Genomic DNA, 24,798 nt, shown 5'->3' with positions numbered 1-24,798 from the left:
TCTGCTCCAAGGTTGAGGATACTCTCTCGGGGAGGAAAGAAAAAAGGAAAGAGAACTGGGTAGAAGAAAACTGACTTCACCCATCACTGAAATATTTCGTACCTGAAGCACAACCACCTTGAGAGAAGAACATGGTGGCCGCTCTTCACAGTCACCTGATTAAGGAGCTTGGTTTTGCTCCTGCCACAAAGGGAAATCTAACACCACCGAGAGGCCCCCCCACAGCACCTGCACACTCACAGCCAAGCCTGGGCTTGGCCCCAGCAGACATATGAGAAAAGAGGACTGCCAGGGCCACCAATAGGGGAGGCTGGCTGTTGCCAAGTTCACCCACATGGATCACAATGACTGCATGAGGTCATGGAATGTTGAAGAGATGAAATGAAAGTGCCCCCTAAGTCACAAAGTCGCAGGGGGTGCGCATCCTTTCGACGGGGCTCCCAGGAATAGAGCTGTATCACTCTCCCTGATGATCCTGGGAAGTAGCTACTTCCCCCAGACAGAGTTGGGGTCCAACCCATGCATATCCAGTTCCCACCAAAGCCCACCCTCCCCAGGGCTTGCTTGGATAGAAGGATAACTCTAGGCCCCACTGTGGGATTTATCTGTGAGAGGGCAGAGGTGCACAAAGTTTGAGACAGAAGTGAATAGACAGGTGTGCTTCTTAGGGAAGCAGCAGAAAGGTGGCAAGAAGCTGGCAGCAGCCCCCGAGAGGGCCCTGGCACCATGGACAATGATGAACCTCTTGAGCCTGAGACAAAAGGTGAACAGGCATCCCATCTCTCATCACTTGGGCCCTTCTGAACTGCTTGGTGTAATACCGTGATCACATGGACCCTGAAGCCCCCTCCCCTCCTCAGCCAGGACCCTCTAGATTCTGGACAGTGGGTTACATTGACTTGGCTTCAGGGCTTCCCAAACAGGGACAGAGAGAGTCAGATGCAATGCTGTGCTGGAATTGGCTTGTACTAACTCTGGGTGACTTTAATTTTCATTTTGTGAGCTGGTTTATGTCATGTTGGTAGTTTGAAACAGCCATGTTGGGAATATTTACGCCACCTGAGTTGGCTAACGCTACAAATCAGGATTTTTTTTTTTCTTCTGGATATCTATTTAAACATGTATTAGCATTCTGCTGGATGGATGGAATTCTAAAATTGTATGACTCATGAGGATACTAAGGCTCAAAAAGTTATACCTTTTTGATGGCTCAGTTGGATGGCTAAGTTGCTGTATGTCTTCTAACTGCTGGGCCACTGCTACTTCTACCCCTTATCATCCAGACCCTGTCTTACAGTCTCAGAAATAAATATTGGAGCTTATGGATAATAAGGGTTTAAATATTGGGTTTATGGATAAGGACTGGGAAATCACAGACCTGCATGAACTTATTAGGAACCCCGCGCTATCTTATAATCTGGGTGGTTAAAACTTGGGACCACCGCCACAAATGCTCAGCCCACCCAAAGAGTAGATTGGCCAAGTTCTGATGGGCTACCTGGTGATGGAGCATGGCTCCTCCAAACATTGCATCGAGTACATGTGGGAGGACTAGCTCTGGACCCTTGTGTGAGGCTTTCAGGAACCCATGCTGGTCCCAGATCAGTGATCCAGTGGCATAAAACCATGTCCAGCAAGTGTGGGGACTGGTAGGAGGAAAGCTTGGGATGTGTCTGTTTAACGATCCCAGCAAGATTTTGAAACCCTTCCTTCTTCATGGTCCTAAAATAAATGTTGGATTGGAAGGAAGAGAAGCTAGGTCAAATTTTCAGGAATCAAGTTATCTTTCTTTCTCCTTGGGACGCTTCCTGTCTCATTTCATTTCATATTTGACCCAAGTTGCCTGCCCTGCCCTGCCCTGCCCTTTGCCTTCTGCAGCATGGTTTGTGCCCGCCAATGAGGAGGCCTAGGTATCGGCACACATCCTCTCCCTGAAAGCGTGAAGCAGACTCTGAACCCCACCTAAGCCAATGAGAAGGGGAAAAGTGAGCAAGGAGCCAATCTCTGAGACAGGCCCAAAGCAGGGAACCAGGCAGGCGCAGGGAGTTCCAGAGGACACAGAGGGTGTTTAGCACTAGACCCTATAGGTGACCAAGAGGTGGCACTGTGTCCCGGAGGGAGGGGTTGTAGAATGGAGTCCCCCTGTCAGGACTGAACGCACACTGTGGTTCTCAGCATGCTGAGCTGCAAGGGGGGGGGGGGGTGTTCACAGGCTGTGGCCAGGACGTGGCTTGCCGAGGAAGGGAGCATAGGCCAGGCTCTACGTGAAAGGCCAGCAGGTTTCATTGCCAGCACCAAGGAGATGAGTTTTTTCTTCCAGATGAACCCGAAACCAAACCCACCCCACAGAACAGTGATGAAACCCTCTATTGTGAGGCTGAGGCCTCCGTGGCTGTGGAAAAAGAGAAGCCAGCCCGAGAGAGCTCAGAAACAGACCTGGAGATTGAAGGTGAGAGTGGACACTTAATAGGTGGGGTGGTAGCAAGCCTCGTTCCTAAGAGGCTGGAGGCCTCTGCTTTCCCAGGTTGGCCATGGCTCTGGCCCCGGCAGGCTGGCCTGACAAAGGCGTTCTTGGGGCCAGTTCCATGCCACGTCCTCTTCAAGTCTGGCCCAGTGGCAGCAGGTGCAGCTGCCCAGTGCCCGTGGCCTCCCTGGTGAGCAGAATAGCCACATGGCCTTGTCCAAAGGTAAATCAATACAGGAACAGGGATTTCTGGTTTTCTAAATGATTCCACCTGTGGCATCTTATGTCGTCTTTATACGAGTCCCAGGAGGTAGTCATTATTATCGGCCTTTTCAAGAGGGAACTGAGTGTGAGTTGCCCAAGGCCACAAAGAGCTGCCAATGTTCGCTGGTGCCCTGTTCACCCCACCCTGCTCATCTGCCTTCGTGCTCCATATTGTGGGGGACCCTGCAGTGTCTGTGGCTCATCTTGCATCCCAGTGACTTTCCCCTCTACTCACATTTGAGTTCTCAAGTTCTTGGTTCTCCTACTTGAATGTTAGCCCTAAACAAAGCAAGTGTGCCCTGGGAGGCTGCGGGGGGAGAGGGGGCCATGGCGGGGGACAGGGGTGTGGCCAGGGTGGCAGGGGAGTGCAAGGGTGCTGGCTGGGCTGCAGCAAAGACTCTTATTGCAAACAATGCCTCCACCCTCTTCTCCCTCTCTTTCCCGGGGGAGGGAAGTGCCCAGAACAGCTATGAAACAACGTGAGCAAAATGCTCCCCCTGCCTGATGGGCCAGCCTGGAACTTCTAGGCTGAGGCTAGCCCAGTGTCCGTCCTCTCTTGTGTTCTGGCGGCTGGGTCAGTCAATTCATAAACCTCCCCACCCAGGGTCGACACACAACTTCCACCTCCACACATGCCTCCTTCCCACACCACAACCACCACCACCACCCCGCCCCACACTCAGCATCTTGTTGCTCTTTCTCTGACTTCTCTTCCGTGTCAAGGCTGCTGCTAACATACTAATATGGTTTTCGGCACGGAATTTTAGGGTCACCTGGGTGGCTCAGTGGTTGAGCATCTGCCTTCAGCTCAGGTCACGATCCCAGGGTCTTGGGATTGAGTCCCTTATCAGGCTCCCCACAAGGAGCCTGCTTCTCCCTCTGCCTCTCTCTCTCTCTCTCTCTCTCTCTCTCTCTCTCATGAATAAATAAATAAAATATTTTTAAAAAACAGAATTTTTCCTGGTTGGAAGGGGTGGCAGATAGAAACTGGATGCTTTGGCCCAGATTCCTGCTTCCATCCCATTACCCCCCAACTTCCCACGAGAGAATATAACACTGTTGCAAGCTGCCTCTAAAACACAACCACACTGACTACAGCTAGAAAGGGTCAGCAGAACAAAACAAAGCAGAACTAGTGCCAACGACAAAGGTGGGGGTTACCTACCCTGACTTGGCAAACAGGAATCTCTCATGGCAACTATGCCATGCTGGGATAGACACTCAGGGCCCTCTTGCTGGAGCTTCTAGTGACCCTGCAGCCAGTACGGAGGTGCTGGGAGTGGGCAGGGAGGGCTTCCTGGACAGGCCTGAGACATAAACCCAGGGGTGGGGGGGAATAGCAAGCTGGCAGGGAAGCTGCAGAAGAGGAAGAGAAGGCAGGAGAAGCTGCTCACCTGCCACATGCTGTTTTTCCTATGCAACACTGGTTCTCACCTGGAGGCGATTTTGCACCCCAGGGGGCATTTGGCAGACTGGGCAGAGTGGGGGCAGGATGCTACAGGCACCTCACTGGCAGAGGCCAGGAATCCTGCTAAATATCCTTCACTACACAGGACAGCACCTCACAACAGAGAATTATCCAAGTCAAAATGTCAGTAGGGCCGAGATTGAAAGCCTCTGCTCTACAAACCTCCTAAGGAGAAGGCCAGGGAGTAGCTGTGCCGGCAAAGTCAACTTCCTTGTAAACTTGTCCTTTCCACCAACAAAGCTCTCATTGTTGGCCTCAGAAATGTCCAGGGTGGGTTGGCCAAAGGCCCTGGCATCTGAAGGAAAACAGATGCAGGCTTTAGACCCCAGCTGGCCATGGGAGGCCCGGCTGTCCACGGGGCTTGCTTCATGAGACAGCTGTGAGGGTGCACGGAATCCAGGGAGGCCCGCTGATGCCCATTGACCACGAGCCAGGCAGGGCTCAAGCCCAGGGAACAAAGGCCCCGAGAGGTTGGAATGGAGACCTAATGTCCCTTATGTCCCCTGATGTCAGCTGGTTTGAGCGCTGATCAGCTGCATGTGATATGGGGCTGGATTTGTCATCAGTAAAGTAGGCATAACGCTCCTTTTTGTGAGGAAACATGACCTGCAAATGCTTTTTTTTTAAGATTTTATTTATTTATTCGTGATAGACACAGAGAGAGAGAGAGAAGCAGAGACACAGGCAGAGGGAAAAGCAGGCTCCATGCAGGGAGCCCGATGCGGGATTTGATCCCAGGACTCCAGGATCACGCCCCAGGCCAAAGGCAGGCACCAAACCGCCGAGCCACCCAGGGATCCCGACCTGCAAATGTTTGAAAGAGAAAAGCCCACTCAAATTCAAGTTTGCTTGTTTCCAATTGATTGGGGGTCGGGGGTGGAGGGGGTATCCCTCCATCTTGCACTGATGGGTCACTTTGCGAAGTCCGCTCAGTCCTACTTGAGGGATTTTCAAGTTGGAGCCTCTCTAAATCTTTAGCAAAGCTTTACTCGCGGCTCTCATTTTAACAGTGGTAGTGAAACTAAAACAGAGGCTCCCCTGAACTATCACCAATCAGATTTTTGTCTGTTTGGCCTTTCAGAGCTGTCCCATGGCAGGCAAGCAAGCTAGCCCCTTATGTGTCCTTGATCTCATCAGTCCTGGATGTGGACAATCCTGGGAGGTGGGCATGGGCACACTGCTCCTTCTCCTAGGAAAGCTTGGGCCTAAAACCGGCACCCCTGTCTCTTACCCAAAGGGAGATGTCCATTTGTACCTTCTGGAATTTGGATCTCCTTTTCCCACCTCCGGCTGACTTCCCGATTGGAGTTGCCCTCCTGTGCACACACCCATAGGGACATCCTGGGGCAGAGGAGACACCAGATGAATGGTGTCTGCAACTGGCCCAAGGCCAGAGGGTAAATAAGGCAAATGTAGAAGAAAAACCCCACCTCATCCACTTGCATCTTTTTTGTGCAGATACAGAGAAATTTTTCACCACCAGACAGAATGAGCTGTACCTGGAAGCCTGCAGACTGATGAGCGTGGTGCCTGTCTCCTACTTTCTCCGGAACATGGAGGAGTCCTACATGAATCTCAACCACCATGGGCTGGGCCCCAATGGTACCAAGGCTATTGCTATAGCCCTAGTGGTGAGCATGCCAATGGGGGCACTCGAAGGCTGGTAGAGGTGGGCCTTGACAGAGTGGTGACAGATCTCAGAGAGATCCTCCATGGGACCCTCAATTGCAAGCTTTATGCCCATCCTGCCCTAGACTCTGCTTGACTGCCAGTTGACTTACCGAACAGGCAGGGATGCCCCATTAGCTCCTGGGAAGGGGGCTGTTAGGGACCTTGGCCTTGCGAGTCTATGCTCTTTCTGATTCAGGAAGCAAAGGCAACAGCTCCGGGTAAGTGGCTGGGCACTAATGCAAATGCTTGATACAAAATGTCAGCCTGGGTCTCAATTCCGAAGCTCACTTTTGCTATAAATGGGGTCGCTACTGAGCTATTCTATTCAATGTTTGCCTTTTGCAATGTTAATAATTCTTTAAAAATCACACTGTAGAATAGATCATGTTTTCCCACATGAATAATCCTCTCTCTCTCTCTCTCTCTCTCTCTCTCCCCCTCTCTCTCCCTCCCTCTCTCTCTCTCTCTGTCTCTCTTTCTCGGCTTGGCATGAACAACCAAGGACTTGACCTTGAATTCATCATGGCTTTATATAATTAAAATTGATTATATACAAACCAACTTCCATCCCAGCAAAACAGAACACGTGACAACTGTATGTCAGCACAACACTTTGTTCATTTAGGTTGGTAAAGAGAAAGTTTGATTTAAAAAAAAAAAGCACTCACTCATTTTGGGAAATAGAACATCATTTGCATTTAGCACATGCCCGTTAAGAGGCTACATGAAATGTGAGAGTGTGCTGCTTTCTGGAGAGGGAGGAAAGAGAGGAAGAGCAGAGAAAGAACAAAGCCATCTTGAAATTTATTGAGTGTTGAAAGACTGATTAATGAGGTGTTAGGAATGCACCATTACCTCATGAGTTTCATGGAAAAAAAACAGATAATAATGCAATTCTCTCAGGACTTGGGCCACTTGTCTCTTAGTAACAGCAGTTTCTGTTTGGGGGGGAAGTTTTTTCTTCTCTGATTCTCTGTGTCACTAATTTGACAATTAATCACTGTGACATGCCGGTGACTGAACTGTTATTTATCTTTTGCACTGTTTAGCTTTGCACATGTTGTGTTTCCCTGGCTTCGCTTAAAAGCACCCTGATAGTAGTGGTCCTACTTCATGTGTCGCATCTCTCCCTCACCTACCCGCCTCCACACCCTCATGGGTCGTGAGGTGCAAGGGTGTTCTCTACCCCTGTTGCTTCCCCAGCAGTTGGCATGGAGTAGCCAGTGGCTATGTGCCCTTATGAGATGAAGGTGGATAGGCCTGGGGGGGTGCTGCCCGCTGCCCCCCACACCGTGCTGGTTCCCCCCTCCCCCGACCCTGGACACTTCTAAGTGCCACCTGGCCACGTGAGCCATGACCCTTGCCTTTGAGCACGACAAAATTGTGCCTGCCTCAGCAAGCCGAGACCAGAAGGCATTTCGAGAAGGCCCTGAGTGAACCATTCCACATTGCAGTAGCTGTGTGTCGTCTTTCCCTTTGACCGGAGCTAGAGCTCCTTCCCGCGGCCTACGTCTCTTGCTGCTGGGTGCACTTTGAAAATGCTCAAATCCAAAAATGTGTCTGTTCTCTACATCTCTCCATACCAGGACCCCGAGGTAAGGAAGGGAAGAATGACAAACAGTGCCAGGTAGAGCGAACCCCTGGCCTTCATGCTGCAGGTCACTTCCTCTGACCCTGGGAATGCTGACTAGCTTGGAAGTGCACATTTAAGATTGAAATTTAGGTCCTGGGGACGCCTGGGTGGCTCAGCGGTTTAGCGCCGCCTTTGGCCCAGGGCCTGATCCTGGAGTCCTGAGATGGAGTCCCACATCGGGCTCCCTGCATGGGGCCTGCTTCTCCCTCTGCCCGTGTCTCTGCCTCTCTCTCTCTCTCTCTTCTCTCTCTCTCTCTCATGAATAAATAAATAAAGTCTTAAAAAATATATATCCTTAGGGTCCTGGAATCAAGCCCTGTATGGAGCTCCCTGCTCAGCAGGGAGTCGGCTTCTCCCTCTGCCCCTCCTCCCCACTCATGTTCTCTCTCTTGCTCTACACAATCTCTCTCACACAAATAAATAAAAATCTTTAATTTAAAAAAAACTAAATAAATATCCTTATTAAATGCATCAAGTTCTCCTTAATCCTAGAGTAGGTGCCAGCTTCTCTCCTCCAGGCTAAATAGCTAACCATCTCTTTAGCCCACCCCTGTGTCCTGCACTTTCTCAAGGATCTCATCATTTTAATGTTCCCTTTCTAAATTTTCCCACAGAGTTCCCCTTTGGTGGAGGTACCCAGAATAAGCATGTTGTCCTGGCAAAACTCAATGGGGTGGATCATCCCTGTGCTTTCTCCCGTTCTGTCCATTCTCCAGAAGTGCTAGCATGCATCCCTGAAAAGGCTGGCATGTTCCAGAGAGGGAATGGGCTCCGGGCAAGGGCCAGGAACTGACTAGATCACCTACCACCTCTGTTTTTCTCCCCCTCCCCCTGTGGCGTCTGAAGTCCAACACAAGTGTTGTCACCCTGGAGCTGGCTGACAACGGTCTCATGGAGGAAGGCATCCTGAGCCTGCTGGAGATGCTGCAAGAGAACTACTACCTGCAAGAGTTGGTACTGTGCCCTTTCCCTGGCGCTACTTGTTCCCACCCCCGGCCCTGGGCTCTCGGAACCCACCTGAGATAGGCCAGAGGCCCCCGCCCCAGCCCTGGCCAGCCTCCAGCTCCCTGTGATCCATTGGTCTAGAGGCCCCTTCCTCCAGAGGTGACTTCTCAGAGGACGGCTGCATGTCAGAGGCCAGCAGAGGGGCTGTGTTCCTTGTGGCCAGAGGAAACCCTAAGAAACGGATTCTGTCTGGACCTTATAAGCCCTTCTGCATAGATGCTTTTCTTTTTTTTTGAGATTTTATTTTTTTTATTTGACAGAGAGAGGGAGCACAAACAGGGGGAGCAGCAGGGAGCCCGACACGGGACTCAATCCCAGGACCCTGGAATCGACCTGAGCCAAAGGCAGTTGCTTAGCTTAACAGACTGAGCCACCCCAGTGCCCCTCCCTAAATTCATTTTAAAGCAACTATGCAGGGGCACCTGAGTGGCTCAGTCGGTTAAGCTAAGCATCTGCCTTTGGCTCAGGTCCTGATTCCAGGGATCAGGCTCCTGCTCCGCAGGGAGCCTGCTTCTCCCTCTCCCTCTGCCTGCCACTCCCCCTACTTATGCTCCTTCTCTCTGTCAAATGAATAAATAAAATCTCAAAAAAAAAAAAAAAAAGAGTGAACTTAGAGAAAATAAAAATGTGAAATACTTTCATCAAATACAATGTGCCTGGAGACAAATGATGATGATACTTGCATAAGCATGTGAATATATTTCAGACCACTGCACTGCATTCTTAAAAATAGTTAGGATGGTAAATGTTGTGTTAGGTCTATTTTACCATAATTTTTTTAAAAATGAAAAAAAAAAAGGAGAGGAGAAACAAGATAATAATGTCTGGTTTATATAAAAGTCCCTCCCACTAGCCCAAAAGGGCTGTGTCTATTTGCATCCCTACATGTTCCCAACATAGTCATTCGTGCTTCAGGAATCAATGAATGGAATTTACAATGATGAATGACTCTGAACTAATTTTTCAGTTGCTTTATGCCAAACTCTCCAAATAAGGCTGTCTCAGTTTAAAAAAAAAAAAAAAAAAGTACAATGTGCTTATCTAAAGTACTAGAGCTAACCTGGAGAAGTAGGAAGTCACCAAAACCAACTTCAGAGAAGATTGAGACCAGGGGGAGAGCCTCACAGCCAGGCATCAGAAAAGTGAATACTCATCACCCTCCCTTCTTTGCTCTTCCTGAACCTTCCTACCCTTTCACCTTTGCCCTCCCACCGCATGCAGGCCTCAAGTAAGCTCCACCCCAACACTGTTCATTAATGAGGGCGCTTGGGTGGGATTTTTATACACCTAAGTGTGTTCTTGCCTTTTAGAATGTTTCCGACAATGACCTTGGCTTTAAGGGGGCCAAAATCATCTCTGAATTTCTTCAGAGAAATACCTCTTCACTCTGGAATCTGCAGCTTTCAGGTAAGCCCATGGAAGGGGTGGGAGAGGACAAGGGAATGCAAAGGAGAGACAGGAAAGAGCCAGAGAATCCAGGGTGGAATTGAGCCAGACCAGGCCCCTCTGAGTTCCAAGATCAGAACACCATGTCCTCGCCCTGTTAAACCCTCTGGTCATCCCTTCCTCCTCCCTACGGCCACACTGGCTTCCTGGCTGTCCTGAACCAGAGACTTCTGACTCACTTGGCAGCATGCCTGCCTCTGCCTGAAAGTCTCTACCCTAGATATCTGCACGGCTCACTCTGTGGCTTTATTCCTGCCTCTGCTTAAATGTCATCTCCAGAGGGACCACTTCTCTGACCTCCCCTCTATCCCCATCACTCTCCTATTTCCCTGCTTGTTTTTTTCTAATAGCACTTATTGCTACCTGACCCCCTATTGTACACTCAGTTCTTAATTAGTCTGTTATCTGTCTCTCTCAAAGAAAAAAAAAGTCACTTGAGAACTCTAGCTCCCAAAGACTTGTCCTCACTCAGGTTTGTGGTTTGAGTTTATATTATCTTCAGGGTCCTGGAACCCCTAAGAAATTAATCTAAGTGGTCCTGTGCTGCTAATACCTGGAGCATGCATCAGGAACAAACAGAGTGCCTCATTGGAGGAAGAACCCCTGGCCCCAGGCTCCAGGCTGCTTGGGATTCCCACAGATAAAGCTCCACTAAAGATGGGTTCACAGTCCAAAATTGCAAAACAAGGAAACGAAACGTCAAGAGAGCTATCAGAGTCTAACAAGTGGCAGCATCAAGAACTTCAGAAAATAGAATTATTAGAAATGAACTATAGGGGCACCTGGATGGCTCAGTCAGTTAAGCAACTGACTCTTGCTTTCAGCTCAGTTCATGATCTCATGGGTTGTGGGATAAAGCCCCGCATTGGGCTACATGCTCAGCAGGGAGTCTGCTTGAAGATCCTCTCCCTCTGCTCCTCCCCCCACTCACTTGTGCAAGCGAGTGCTCTCTCTCAAGTAAATAAATAAATCTTTAAAAAAAGAAGAAGAGGGATCCCTGGGTGGCGCAGCGGTTTGGCGCCTGCCTTTGGCCCAGGGCGCGATCCTGGAGACCCGGGATCGAATCCCACATCAGGCTCCCGGCGCATGGAGCCTGCTTCTCCCTCCGCCTGTGTCTCTGCCTCTCTCTTTCTCTCTGTATGACTATCATAAATAAATAAAAATTAAAAAATAAAATAAAAAAAGAAGAAGAATATTATGCCAGGGGCACCTACCTGGATCAGTCCGTAGAGCATGCAACTCTTGATCTCAGGGTCATAAGTTAGAGCCCCACATCAGGGATAGAGATTACTTAAGGAAAAAAAATCAAAAAAAAAAAAAGAAGAAGAAGAAGGAGAAGAAGGGGAAGGAGGAGGAGAAGAAGGAGAAGGAGGAGAAGGAGAAGAAAGAAGAAGAAGAAGAAGAAGAAGAAGAAGAAGAAGAAGAAGAAAGAAGAAGAAGAAGAACGAAGAAAGAAGAAGACTCTACCAGGTTACAACTCCACCAATGGAATATTGTTTCCCTTGGTTATTAGCAAATTTTTTATGAATCAGAATAGAGTGTAGATGTTGAAATCACAGCATGTGGGTGCAAATCCTGGCTTTGACACAAGGCAAGTTATCTAACCCTTCTGTGACTCATTTCTCTCATTTATAAACTAAGGAGAATTATATTACCTACTTCAGACAGTGACTATGTAGACGAAGTGAATCAAAATCTATAACACCTAGAACAATATCTGGGACCCAAGTATTCAATAAGTGTTCATCATTATTACTATCTTTATTACATTCCCACATTACTACTGAAATAAAACATCTTTTCCAGATACTTATTTCCATTTTTATTTTCTCCTCTATGAAATGTCAATTGTCGGGATCCCTGGGTGGCGCAGCGGTTTAGCGCCTGCCTTTGGCCCAGGGCGCGATCCTGGAGACCCGGGATCGAATCCCATGTCGGGCTCTCGATGCATGGAGCCTGCTTCTCCCTCTGCCTGTGTCTCTGCCTCTCTCTCTCTCTCTGTGACTATCATAAATAAATAAAAATTAAAAAAAAAAAGAAATGTCAATTGTCCTATGAGGTTGTTTGTATTATTGAGTGTTAGAAACTCTTTATATGTTATACATATTCACACTTGAATGTGAGGATTGATTCAAGCACACTTGAATGTTACTTATGATGTTTTCTTATACATAGTTTGTATTATTTATTGTTGTCAAGTTCATCAGTCTTTTTTGTGGGTTTGGTTTTTGTAGTCCTGCTCAAAAAACTGTTTCCTACTTCAGATCATGAAATTTTTTTCCTTAATTTTCTTCAAATATTTTTATGATTTTGTTTTTTCATCCTTAATCTTCAATATATCTGGAACTTACTATTGTTTGTGGCATGAGATAGAGACTCAAACACCGTATTTCCAAAACCAATAGCCAGATGCCCCAGCATCTTTAGCTGAATATTCAATCCTTTACTGACTAATTTGAAATGTCACCTTTATTGTATATCAAACTCTCATATAAATACAGATTTCTCTCTAAATTTTCTTTTCTATTTTGTTAATCTCTGTGTCTCTATCTATGTCAATGCCATACTATTTTAATATTTGTTTAGAAAACTAAAACTATATGCCATGTGTTATAATTTAATGATTAATTGTAATTAATGAAATATATCAAGTATATAATATGCAATACATTAGCTATATAATTATATGATGTGACATGATATGTTTTATATTTGAGTGGACAAAGTCTGACCTTCCTTTCGAAGTAATCTTGGCTATTCTTGTGCAATTTCTCCTCTAGCTGAATTTTAGAATCATCTTGTCAAGTTCCATAAAAAACAAAACAAAACAAAAAACTGTTGGCCTTTATTTAGAGTTATAGTTAATGTTCTAGATTAATTTAGGACAGAATTGAAATATTCAAAATATTGAATGTCTTCATTTAAGAATACAGTACCAGGTTACAATTCTACCAGTGGAATACCTTTCCCTATACTGTCTCCATTCTGGCTCTCACCAAGTTACCTGTGAACCAGAATGATTAAATGTGTGGATGTTGAAGTCAATGCTTGGGTCCAAATCCTAGCCACTAGGTTTATCTCTATTTCTTCTTTCTTCAAGTCTTTTTTTTTTTTTTATCTTCTGCAATAAAGTATTATGCTTTTATTCCATTAGAAGTCTTGCACATCTCATATAGGTCCAGGTGCTTTATCATTTTATTCCCACATAGACAGAATGCTTTTTCTTTTTTCTTTTTTTTTAAGATTTTATTTGTTTATTCATGAGAGACACACAGAGAGAGAGAGAAGCAGAGACACAGGCAGAGGGAGAAGCAGGCTCCATGCAGGGAGCCCGACATGGGACTTGATCCCAAGTCTCCAGAATCATGCCCTGGGCTGAAGGCGGCTCTAAACTGCTGAGCCATCTGGGCTGCCTCAGAATGTTTTTTCTATCATATATTCTAAGTGGTTATTACTGATATGTCTGAGAGCTATTGATTTCTGTATATTGATCCTATATCCAGTCACTTTATTTATTTATTTATTTATTTATTTATTTATTTATTTATTTATTTATTTATATTTAGAGAATGCCAGTCAGGGGTGTGGAGGGGCAGAGAGAGAAAACAGGAGAATCTCAAGCAGACTCCACACTCAGTGCAGAGCTTGACATGGGGCTCAATCTCAGTACCCTGAAATCATGACCTGAGCCAAAATCAAGAGTCAGTCATCCAACCAACTAGCCACCTAGGCACCCCCCCACCAGGTCACTTTATTGAGTTATCTTATTAGTTCTAACATTTTGTCAGTTACTTTTCTTGGATTATTTAGATAGGTGATCATGTCTGCAAGTAATAGTTTTGTCTCTTCTTTCTAATACTTATAGCTCCCAGTTATTTTTCTAGTTGCATTGGCTAAGGCCTCTAATACAATACTAACATAATACAGAAAGCTCTGTAAAAATACAAATTACCCAGTCCCATCCCAGGCTGCTGAGTCAGAATCTTTAAAGGGAGGGATCTAGGAATCTGTATTTTATCAAACTTCCTAAATGACTCTCTTACAGCCATCTCTGTTATTTGTAACCACTGATGTAAACACAATTTGAATCGCTAATAACCTAATTTTATACGTTGACCAGCTTATTGTCTCATTTCATTGCACTGGTGCAGATGCAACCAAGGTGCATTTGTGTCTCAGTGGATTCATTCATTCATTCAGTAAGCACATATGGAGCACTGTTAAGGTGCCAAACACTATTTAGGTGCTAGAGATACAAATATTATTAAGGGTTTAAAGGAGAAATTTAGGGATAAGTCTCTATATCATTTATTTTCCAGAAATCTTTTTAAAAAAGATTTATTTAGGGACGCCTGGGTGGCTCAGTGGTTCAGCGCCTACCTTCGGCCCAGGGCATGATCCTGGAGTCCCTGGATCAAGTCCTGCGTCAGGCTCCCTGCATGGAACCTGCTTCTCCCTGTCTGTGTCTCTGCCTCTCTCTGTGTATCTCTCATAAGTAAATAAAATAAAATCTTTTTTTAAAAAATGAAGATTTATTTATTTGAAAGAGAGAGAGAGTACTCATGTGTGCATGGAGCATGGGAGGAAGAGGGAAAGCATCCTTAAGCAGACTCCCCACTGAGCACAGAGCCCTTGAGGTGGGGCTCCATCCCAGGACCCCAAGATCACGCCTGGATCCAAAATCAAGAGTCAGACACTCAACTGAATGAGCCACCCTGGCACCCCAGTTTTCCAGAAATCTTTTAAACTGTCTAGCAGGGCTGGGGTGAGAGTGAGATAAGGAAGGCACACGCCTCAGTCATAGAATTTAAGGGGCACAAAAAAACTCAGTAACTAAGTAAATGATATCTTGTGGTAATGTTTGTAAAAATCAAAAATAATGTAAAAAAAAGTCTGTAGTGAACAAAAATATCAACACTTAAAACAGGATCCACAAGGGACAGATTATGGTTAGGTTGAGTGCAGTCATGCAAGTGCAAGGTCAAATCCTGCCTTTATTTAAAACTTTAAACTTGGGGATCCCTGGGTGGCTCAGCAGTTTAGCGCCTCCTTCAGCCCAGGGCGTGATCCTGGAGACCCAGGATCGAGTCCCACGTCAGGCTCCCTGCATGGATCCTGCTTCTCCCTCTGCCTGTGTCTCTGCCTCTCTGTCTCTCTGTGTCTCTCATGAACAAATAAATAAAATATTTTAAAAATCAATAATAAAACTTTAAACTTTTGTTCATCTTAGATGTTTTACATTATTTTGAGTTTTACAAGTATTGTATTAAGATATTACTCATGGCGATTACTGAGCTCAGATCTTGCACACAATGGGAGTGCCTCACTTGTCCGCCTCTGGCCCTGGCCCTGCTGCTGAATTCATATTTTTTATAATGTTATAGACTTTAGGCACTAAGCTAGGGGTCGAGGCTGCCAAGGGGGGAACGCAGGGGATGATGTGTTGACACCTGGAACTTCCCACACTATCACTATCACTATCACTGGAACTCCCCCACATGTACTATCATGACAGAGAGAGCAGAGAATGTTCAAGAGAAAGGCAAATAGTTGCCCTCTTTTCTCCTGTTCTCTTCCATGTCCATATATTTGCTTAAAGTACTTGTCACTTTCTTATGGCTGATTGTTCCAAAGGGAAGAGTCTGACAGGGCCAGGATACAGGAGGGGAAGGGAGCCCTAGTCTGGACAGCATTGCAAACAACCCCCTTCACTGCAGGAAATAACTTCAGGGATGAATCTGCAGAACTGTTGTGCCAAGCCCTGGCGGTAAGAAGCGAGGGGCGGGTGCCACCGAGCCCTGTGGGAGATGGCCCTGGGAGATATGGGAGGCCTAGAGGGTGGCTCCGGGTACAGAGAAGTGAGGTCACCTGAATGTCTAGGGAGCTGGTGAGTGTCTGGACTCTGCCGATCCTGACCACAGCCACAGCAGTGGCCAGGCCATTTGGATGGGACTAGACCCTCCTCCCAGCAGTCATCATCAGTGATGATGCAAAATGCACAAAGAATGTCTTCAGTCTATAAACTCTCGTCCACCTGAATTTTTCTTTTTTTTTGGATGGGAGCCCTCCATCACACAGCCCTGAGATGAAAGAGGTATTTGCAGCCAAGAGAAGACAAACATCACCCCTCTCTCTACCTTGTTTCTTTCTGCAGGCCAATTACCAAATCAAGACGCTGGATCTCAGCCACAACCAATTCTCTGATAAGGGAGGAGAATACATGGGCCAGATGCTGGGTGAGTCCCCCATGGAGGCAAGGGGCGAGCAAAGGAGAGGCACTTGGCAGACAGTTGCCTGTCAGGGCTGCATCTCCTGTTTTTTACTGTTATTGAATGCTCGGATCATAAAGTGATGTACGCCACACCCCAAACACATTTTAAGTGGAGCCAATACCTGGATGTGGGAAGTAAAACTTTTAAAAATATTAGAAAAACATAAAGAATTAACTTGCTGACCTCAGGGAGGCTAAGGATTATTAAATATGCACAGCGGGCATAAACTGTAACAAAAACCATCCATTTATTTGACAACAGGCATAAAATGTGCCTATGATAAAAGACAAGCAACAGAGAGGACATACTTGCAGCATTTGTATAATAGATTTGTGTTCAGAATACTGATAAAAGATCCTATAGGTCCACTGGACAATGATAAATGCTCCCAAAAAAACAATGGTCAAGGCATATACGGACAGTGCAAAAAGAAAGCCAAACACCTAAACTCTTTAGCAATTAGAGAAGTGCAAAATAAAACAATGAGAAGATCCCCCTTGTCATCTACCAAAGCTGCAGAAATTTCAAGTCAGACTATCTGGAGCAGTGAACACAAGGAAGAAATAAGGACTCTCTGAAGCTGCTAGGTAAAGGCACTATGGAGAACAACCTGACAGTATTTAATAAAATTGAAAAGGTGCATATTCTGTGATACAGCAATTCACCCGTGCAGGTCTCAGAGATGCTCTCACACGTACACAGAGATGTCTGAGGAGGTTCACTGCAGATATGAAGTGAAAAAAAAAAAGAGAGAGAGAGAGAGAGAGAGCCTGGGATGGCTCAGTTGAGCATCTGCCTTCGGCTCAGGTTGTGATCCCAGGGTCCTGGGATGGAGTCCTGCATAGGGCTCTCCGCAGGGAGCCTGCTTCTCCCTCTGCCTCTCTCTCTGTGTTACTCATGAATAAATAAATAAAATCTTAAAAAAGAAAAGAAAAAGAAAAAACCTAAGTGTTCATTCCTGAGGAGATGAGTAGAAAAGGGGATCACTATTAGCAAGGGAGATGCTAGGTTAGGTGGGGTGGTGAAAAAAAAAGCCCCCCAGGGAAGGTGGCTTTTCTTTGAAACCTGAGTATTAAGAGTCAGCTGTGCCAGGTTCTGGAAGTAGAACATTCCAGGCAGAAAGAGCCAGGGCCTGGTGTGTCCGAGAGTGAGGACAACGTGGCTGCCACAGAGCAGGCAGGAGAAGGGAACAGAAGGAGGAGGTCACCGAGGGGGCCCGCAGCCACTTGGGTGAGGGTTCATAGGCCATGACATCTAGGAAGTCTGAATGTGATTTCCCGTGTGATGAGAAGTCGGTTCAGGGTGTCAACGTAGGGGAGTGACACGGTGTGATTTGCGTTTCAGAGGAACCATTTTTTGGAGATTTATGTGCTTTATGATGAACACAACTGAGGACAAAGCGGACTTTTAAATACAGAGAGCAACATAGAGCGTAGAGAGTACTGTCAATAATACTGTTATAGTGTCGTGTGGTAACAGATGGTGACTACTAGGTAATGTATAGAATTGTTGGACCCATGTCATACACCTGAAACTAACATAACATTGCATGTTAATTAAACTTTAGTTTAAAAAAAAAGAATGGAAGAAGGAAGGTCCATCAGGAAGCTAATGCAGTAGTCCAGGCAAGACAGGACCATAGCTGGAGCTGAGGGAGGAGGTGCCAATAGAGAGGAGTGAATGAATCTAGAATGTACCTTGGAAGTAAAGCCAAAAGGACTCGCTGGTGTGGAGAATGAAGGAAAGGGAGAGAGAAAAATAGATGTCTGGTTATTTTGTTTCAGGAACTGGCTGGATGGTGGTGCCATTTACTTAAATGGGGAAAAGTCAGGGAATAACAGATATGAGGGGACAGGAGTCAGGAGCCAAAACTTCTGTTTCGGCCATGTGATGTTTGCCATGTCCATTTGACATCTACATGGAGACATCCGATTTGCTATACAGGTTTAGAGCTCAGTTTAGAGCTCAGTGAACAGATCAGGACTGGGAATATGCATCTGGGAGTTTAGAGGCATTGCAATGTATTTAAAACCGTGGGGCGGGATCCTTGGGTGGCTCAGCGGGTTAGAGCCTGCCTTTGGCCCACGGTGTGATCCTGGAGTCCTGGGATGAGTCCCACATCAGGCTCCCTGCATGGAGCCTGCTTCTTTTTTTTTTTTTTTTAAAGATTTTATTTATTTATTCATAGAGACACACAGAGAGAGAGAGGCAGAGACACAGGCAGAGGGAGAAGCAGGCTCCATGCAGGGAGCCGGACGTGGGATTCGATCCAGGGTCTCCAGGATCACGCCCTGGGCTGCAGGCGGCGCTAAACCGCTGCACCACCGGGGCTGCCCATGGAGCCTGCTTCTGCTCTCTCTTGCTCTCTCTCTCTCATTCTCGCGCGCTCTCATCAATAAATAAAGTCTTTAAAATAAAAAAATAAAATTCTAAAAAAAATTAAAAATAAATAAATAAAACCGTGGGGCAAGATGAGATCATCTAGGCAAGGAGTGTGGATGGAGGTGAGAAGGTGGCCATTGGGCCACTCTGACACTTTTAGGTGTCCCGGGGAGGGGTGGGAAAGGAGACCCAGCAGAAGTGGCCAGCCAAGTAGGGGGAAGGTGAGGTATCAAGGAGCCAAGTTCTTTCAGGAAGGGAAAAGTGGTCTTAGCTGGGTCAAGTGCTGCTTAGAGGTCAAATAAGATGAGGTCAGAAAAGTGACCACAGGACTCAGCAACATAGAGATAATTGGTGACCAGGACAAGTGCTGTGTTAGCGAAGGAGGTGAGTGTGGACACCTGGCCAGAAGAGGTGGAGTTGAAAATGGGATGCAAAGAAGTGAAATGGCAACATGGGCACCTCCAGAAGCCCCACTGAGATGAGGCCGGGGCAGAAAGATGGGTCACATGGAGGCAGGAAGGTTTGTAAGGTTGGATAATGCTGACAGGAAGGAAAGAAGAAGAAACGGGTCATGGGGAAGGAGGAGGAGATAGTTGCAGGAGCCAAGTCCTTGAACAGGTTGGCGACTGTGGGGCTGTGGCGTGAGGAACAAAGGGGCAGGGGAGGCCTCAGGGAACAGAGCTGAGAGAAGCGGAGCGTGGGTGCCAGAGGTGGCGGCCTGGCAGGTGGGGGGGAGCTCTCTGGTCTCACTGCTACCACCTCCTCAGTGAGGGGTGAGCCACAGATTCCCCAAGAGGGAGGGTCCAGCCCAACAGGTCAGAGGGGAGGAGCAAAGTGTATGAGCTTTGTGGGGCAATTTGGGTCCATCTGAAAACTGATTTCCAGATACTTTAAAACTAAATTTTAGGGGCACCTGGCTGGCTCAGTCGGTGGAACCCGCGACTCTTGATCTTGGGGTCGTGGGTTCAAGCCCCATGTTGGGTGTGGAGGTTACTTAGAATTTTTTTTTTTAAAAAAACCCTAAATTTCCAAACAACTTTCAAGTGAGACAGACTACATTCTGTTTCAAAATGGTTACCATCAGGGGATCCCTGGGTGGCGCAGCGGTTTGGCGCCTGCCTTTGGCCCAGGGCGCGATCCTGGAGACCCGGGATCGAATCCCACATCAGGCTCCCGGTGCATGGAGCCTGCTTCTCCCTCCGCCTGTGTCTCTGCCTCTCTCTCTCTCTCTCTCTCTCTGTGACTATCATTAAAAACAAAAACAAAAAAAAAAAAAATGGTTACCATCATATCAAGTATGAGCTTTAAAAATATTTATTATGAAAGCTGCCAGTTATTAAGCGATTGCCATGTGACAGGCATCCTGCTAGATGTTTTACATCAATTCTCTCACAACACCTTGTATGGGTTAATATCTCCATTTTTACAGATAAGGAAACAGAAGTAAGGAAAGCATAAGGAGCCTGCTTGAGGTCACACAGCTAGCGAGGGGGTAAGAACAGACCTAAAATTTAAGTTTGGCAGCCATTGAGGAGATGCAGGTGTGCAAAGCATAACTTAAGTGAGGGAATTAGCAGAGAAGAAGAAATAGGGGTAGAGAAGAATGAGGGAGAGAATGAAGGCGGGGGAACATTTATTCTCAAAATAATATAAGGTGTTGTGCACCTTACTGAAAGTCCATCCTGGTGGTCGACACAAGAGACGCACACATCAGTTCACAGCACACTGACCATGGAAAAGAAAATCGAGTCAGACCTCTTCCTGGGCCTGAGGCCTGAAGGCGCTGCCTCCCACCCAGTAAAGCTTCAAGAATGCTTCAGCCTCTCTCCAGCAGTGTCCCTGGCATATCTGCCCTCCCCTAATAAAAATAACCATGATGATGTGTTTAAACTGGATATCAAAAAAGGATCTTATTTTTAAAGAAATAAATAAACAGGATATCTCCTCAAGGCTTTGTAGCACGTAAGCAAAAGTATTTTTTTTTTAAGATTTATGTATTTATTTTAGAGAAAGAGCAGAGGAGAGGCAGAGGGAGAGAGTCCTAAGCAGACTTCCTGCTGAGCACAGAGCCCAAAGGGGGGCTCGAACTCACCCACCCTGAGATCACAACCCGAGCTGGAACCAAGAGTCAGACGCTTATCCGACTGCACTACCCAGGGCTCCCCCAAAGTATTTCTAAGTTTAAAAAAAAAAAAGTGCAACTTGTATGCAAACCAGCTTCTGGATGAGCCTGGTGCCTCACCACTTAGCTTTCTGGAGCCACCTCTGTCCCCATAGATCCCCAAGAAAAAAGCATCTCGTGAGATAAATGCCATCAGAGCCTCCCCCGTGTAAATACAACCCCTGTGTTCCATGCTACCTCTATCTAGTATAATGGTTGCGTAATATTCCACCAGGTGGCTGTTTATTATATATTTTACTCTTCCCCTGTGAGTCACAAACGTTGCTTTTATTAAGTGATGCCATGATAAACAACAAGCATGTAACTCTTCTCGTATCCTGCACTGTGTCCTTAGAAGAGTCTCAGAGGTGATATTGCTGTGTGATAGGGTGCGCATAATAGCAAAATATCTGTGACCAGATCACATTTGCCAACTAGATTGTAGCAATTTCGCTTGCCACCTGCAATATTGGAGTATGATTGTTTTACTACATTGTTGCTAGCCTTGGGGATCATCTTACAATTTTATGTTTAAATGAATAACTGAAAAATTATTGCCCCAATGTCTTAACTTTGCATGAGCATCTTTATTCCCCAATGTCATGGACGTTTGTCAACTCCAAGAGTGAGTGGGTTCTCTGGGAGTTGGAGGACACTCACATGACTCCCTTTCTCCCCTAGCCCTCAATGTAGGGCTCAAGTCACTGGATCTGAGCTGGAATCACTTCTACATACGGGGAGCTGTGGCCTTGTGCAATGGTCTCCGGGTAAGACGCTCTCTGGCAAGGGTGTGTTGAGTTCAGGGAGGACGTCCAGCACCTCCCATCCCACCATCTTGAACCTTTTCCTCATTACCCCATTGATGAGAGCACACTGAGCTCTCATCAAATGCTTTCACGTTGTTAGCATCATTCCCACAATTCCTGGATGTGCTTTATTCTTTACCATAAATCCTACTTTGGCAAATTCAACTTGCTGGGGCCTCGGTGGCATCTTTGGGGATACTTCAAGAGGGCAGTTTAATTAGGGTAGGGAATGACCAGGTTCTGACTCCCTCCACTGGGAGGGATCTGGAAAAGTCTCCCTCCCAGAGACTACTGAGCACCCAGACTGGATGGGGAGAGGAACCAGGGCCTCGTGGCGGGATGAGTCACATGCAACCTTGCCACTGGTGCTGTTCTCTCCTGTCCCTTGGAGGCTAATGGAACCCTGCAGAAACTGGATCTGTCTATGAACGGCTTTGGGAACGAGGGGGCCACAGCCCTCGGGGAGGTCCTCAGACTCAACAGCTCCCTGGTCTACCTAGACATCAGCATCAATGATATCAGCAATGAGGGAATCTCCAAAATCAGCAAAGGACTGGAGTTCAATGAGAGCCTCAAAGTCCTGAAGGTAAAATCTTTACTCAAGCTGGGAATGGGCCATTTTATGGGTGTGTCCCTGTGCATGTGTGCACACCCATGCATCTATGTGTGTCCATGTTTCCAGGTGTGTGTGCATTCATGTGTGTGTTCATGCATCTGCGTGTCCATGCTGCTGTGAGCCTGCACCTGCGTCCATGTCCATGCATCTGTGTGTATGCATCCATGTGTCCATGTGTGTTCATCTGTGTGTCCTTGCATCCATTGTGTGCCCATGTGTGTGTATCTGTGTGTGTTGGGGTGGGGACAGCAGGGTGATGGGGTTGCATATTGCTGGAAAGAATCATTGGGAAAATTTACCTTGTGCCTCACACGTGCATAGGTTCTAGATTGTCTCTCTGCTATAATCCTAATGTCACCCTCTACGGTCACCTGGTGCATGGTGTCATCTCCTATATGGTCTTCCCTCCTCCCACCTGGGTCTCCTCCAGACTGCTCCACATTGAAGCCAGAGTATGCATTTTGAGCCTAAGTCTGGCTTCTACCCCCACCCGCAGCTAGTTTCCTTGAGCTGAGACCTCCATCTGGCTCCCTGTGGTTTCAATCCACTTCTCTCATCCCAGTGTGCTTCAACAACCTCAGTTTACCACATGCTCTCCCTTGCTGTCCAGCCATGGCCTCAGGGGCTCCTTTCATCTCCCCCACCTCCTGGGGCCTGGCTCTCCCTTGTGGCCCTGGCCTCAGCCTCACCTGTAGTGCCTTCCCCCACTGCTCCCTGCACCTACCTGAGTCACTGTTCCACCCCAGCATGCCGCTCTGGCAGCAAGCCTCTCACAGACCCTCAGATCTTGGCTCACTTCTTCACACAGAGCTTGCCAGTTTCCTCCTTATATTCACATTTCAGTGACTAGTTGTCTGGTCACCTCCACTGGTGTGAGAGCTGCATGAGACCAAAGACTGTCTTTGGTTCTACCCGTTATTATACCCCTTGTACCTTAGCTCAGTGCTGAGCATAGAGAAGATGCCCAGTGAATGACCATTAATGAATGAATGAATACATCTTTCATTTCAAATCAATTGGCTTATAGGGGCACCTGGGTGGTTTAGTCAGTCAAGCGTTTACCTTTGGCTCAGGTCATGATCCCAGAGTCCTGGGATCCAGCCTCGCATCGGACCCCCTGTTTGGCCGGGGGGTCTGCTTCTCCCTCTCCCTCTGCTGCTCTATTTGTGCTCTCTCTGCCAAATAATTATACAAAATCTTTTTTTTTTTTTAGTAAGGAAATTGATTGGCGTACAGATGCTAATGTATGACATAGAGGGTCCTAGGCAGTTGAAAAACAGATGAAAGATGAGGCCTTCCATTACCAGTTCCCCTTTCTGGGGCTCCTACCATGAGGCAGGTGCACATATGGGCTGCTGCTTGCTCACAGCACAGCCCTCCGGTGTGGGCTCCACTAGCCCCACCCGCCAGACCAGAAAGCCGAGCCCTGCAGGCCATGAGAGGCAGAGAAGTCAGCCTGCAGTCTTCCTGCAGCAACTCCAAATCCTTCAAGATATGGGGGGCGATTCGGGGGAACCACAGATGTGGGGTCGCTGGTGGAGAAGGACAGGAGTTAGAAACCAGTGACAATGAGCTGCCATCTGAGTGGACAAGCACCTCAGAGCCGCAAAGAGGAAGCCAGATTCCTAGCAGTGGATGGAGCAGGGTGATGGGCTGGTGACAGTGGGAACTGCGGGCGAGGCGTGGCCAGAGCAGGAGGAAGGGTAACTCACAGTGGAGACACTGATGTGGCCTGCCTGTGATTCAGCCACCGGGGAGCAAGGAGGCCAGGGAAAGTTCAGAGAACCCAAATCTTAAAAGATGGAAGCCAGGGATGGAACACGGCAACAGGGATTTTCTTTTTTTTTTTTTTTAAGATTTTACTTATTTATTCATGAGAGACACAGAATATGAGAGAGAGGCAGAGACACAGACAGAGGGAGAAGCAGGCCCCATGCAGGGAGCCCGATGTGGGACTCGATCCTGGGTCTCCAGGATCAGAACCTGGGACTCCAGGATCACAACCTGGGCTGGCTGCAGGCGGTGCTAAACCGCTGAGCCACCCAGGCTGCCCTAGGTCTAGGGCATCTCAGCCCCACTGGGATAATGCCCTGAGCACTTAGCTAAGCCCGTGTGGTCCCTGTGATCTGCCCCACCCCAGCCCTGTAGCCTCGTTCTTTCCACTCCTGCTCATGAAATGTTTGCTATTGCCCAGACACCTCCGCACCCTTGCACTTGTCTACCCTTGTCTTCTCTGGTGCATCTCACTCCTTCTTCTGGTCCTGCCTCTGCTTCTTCAGACCAGAATAATCCCCCTTAGTTCTGCAAGGCTTAGCTCCAGTGTCCCCTCCACTGTGCTGGATGCCCCTTGCCTAGCTCATGCAGCACCAACATGGACCTCTGTCACTGCCCTCACTGCCCTTCTGATGCCATTTGCTTGTTTGCCTGTGGCCCCCTCTGGAGTGTAAGCTGCATGTGGATGGAGACCTTGTCCTGTCTGTCTGTGTGTATCCCTTAGCACTTTTTCCAGCAACCGGCACATGGCAAACTCCTAATAAATTTTTGCTAGCTGGCTGGATAGATGATGGGGTGAGCCATGAGATGGACAAGCAGATGGATGACCGGACAAGC

The 24,798-nt window shown here is 47.3% G+C and overlaps 1 protein-coding gene across 1 annotated transcript in view; it reads left to right on the top strand.

Annotated features, from left to right (window-relative positions):
• The first annotated feature begins 726 nt into the window (after window positions 1-726).
• Window positions 727-24,798, top strand: part of LRRC74A (leucine rich repeat containing 74A) — a 31,983-nt gene continuing 7,911 nt past the window's right edge. Inside the window, exons 1-9 of the mRNA XM_041757782.1 lie at window positions 727-763; window positions 2,321-2,449; window positions 5,655-5,827; window positions 8,347-8,454; window positions 9,816-9,912; window positions 15,669-15,718; window positions 16,106-16,187; window positions 21,448-21,533; window positions 21,964-22,158. Coding sequence (XP_041613716.1) covers window positions 727-763; window positions 2,321-2,449; window positions 5,655-5,827; window positions 8,347-8,454; window positions 9,816-9,912; window positions 15,669-15,718; window positions 16,106-16,187; window positions 21,448-21,533; window positions 21,964-22,158 — 957 coding nt within the window. The remainder of the gene's footprint in view (window positions 764-2,320; window positions 2,450-5,654; window positions 5,828-8,346; window positions 8,455-9,815; window positions 9,913-15,668; window positions 15,719-16,105; window positions 16,188-21,447; window positions 21,534-21,963; window positions 22,159-24,798) is intronic.

This window comes from Vulpes lagopus, chromosome 6, assembly GCF_018345385.1.
Source record: "Vulpes lagopus strain Blue_001 chromosome 6, ASM1834538v1, whole genome shotgun sequence".
Classification (NCBI taxonomy): Eukaryota; Metazoa; Chordata; class Mammalia; order Carnivora; family Canidae; genus Vulpes; species Vulpes lagopus.
This window is presented reverse-complemented; position numbering and strand designations above follow the sequence as displayed.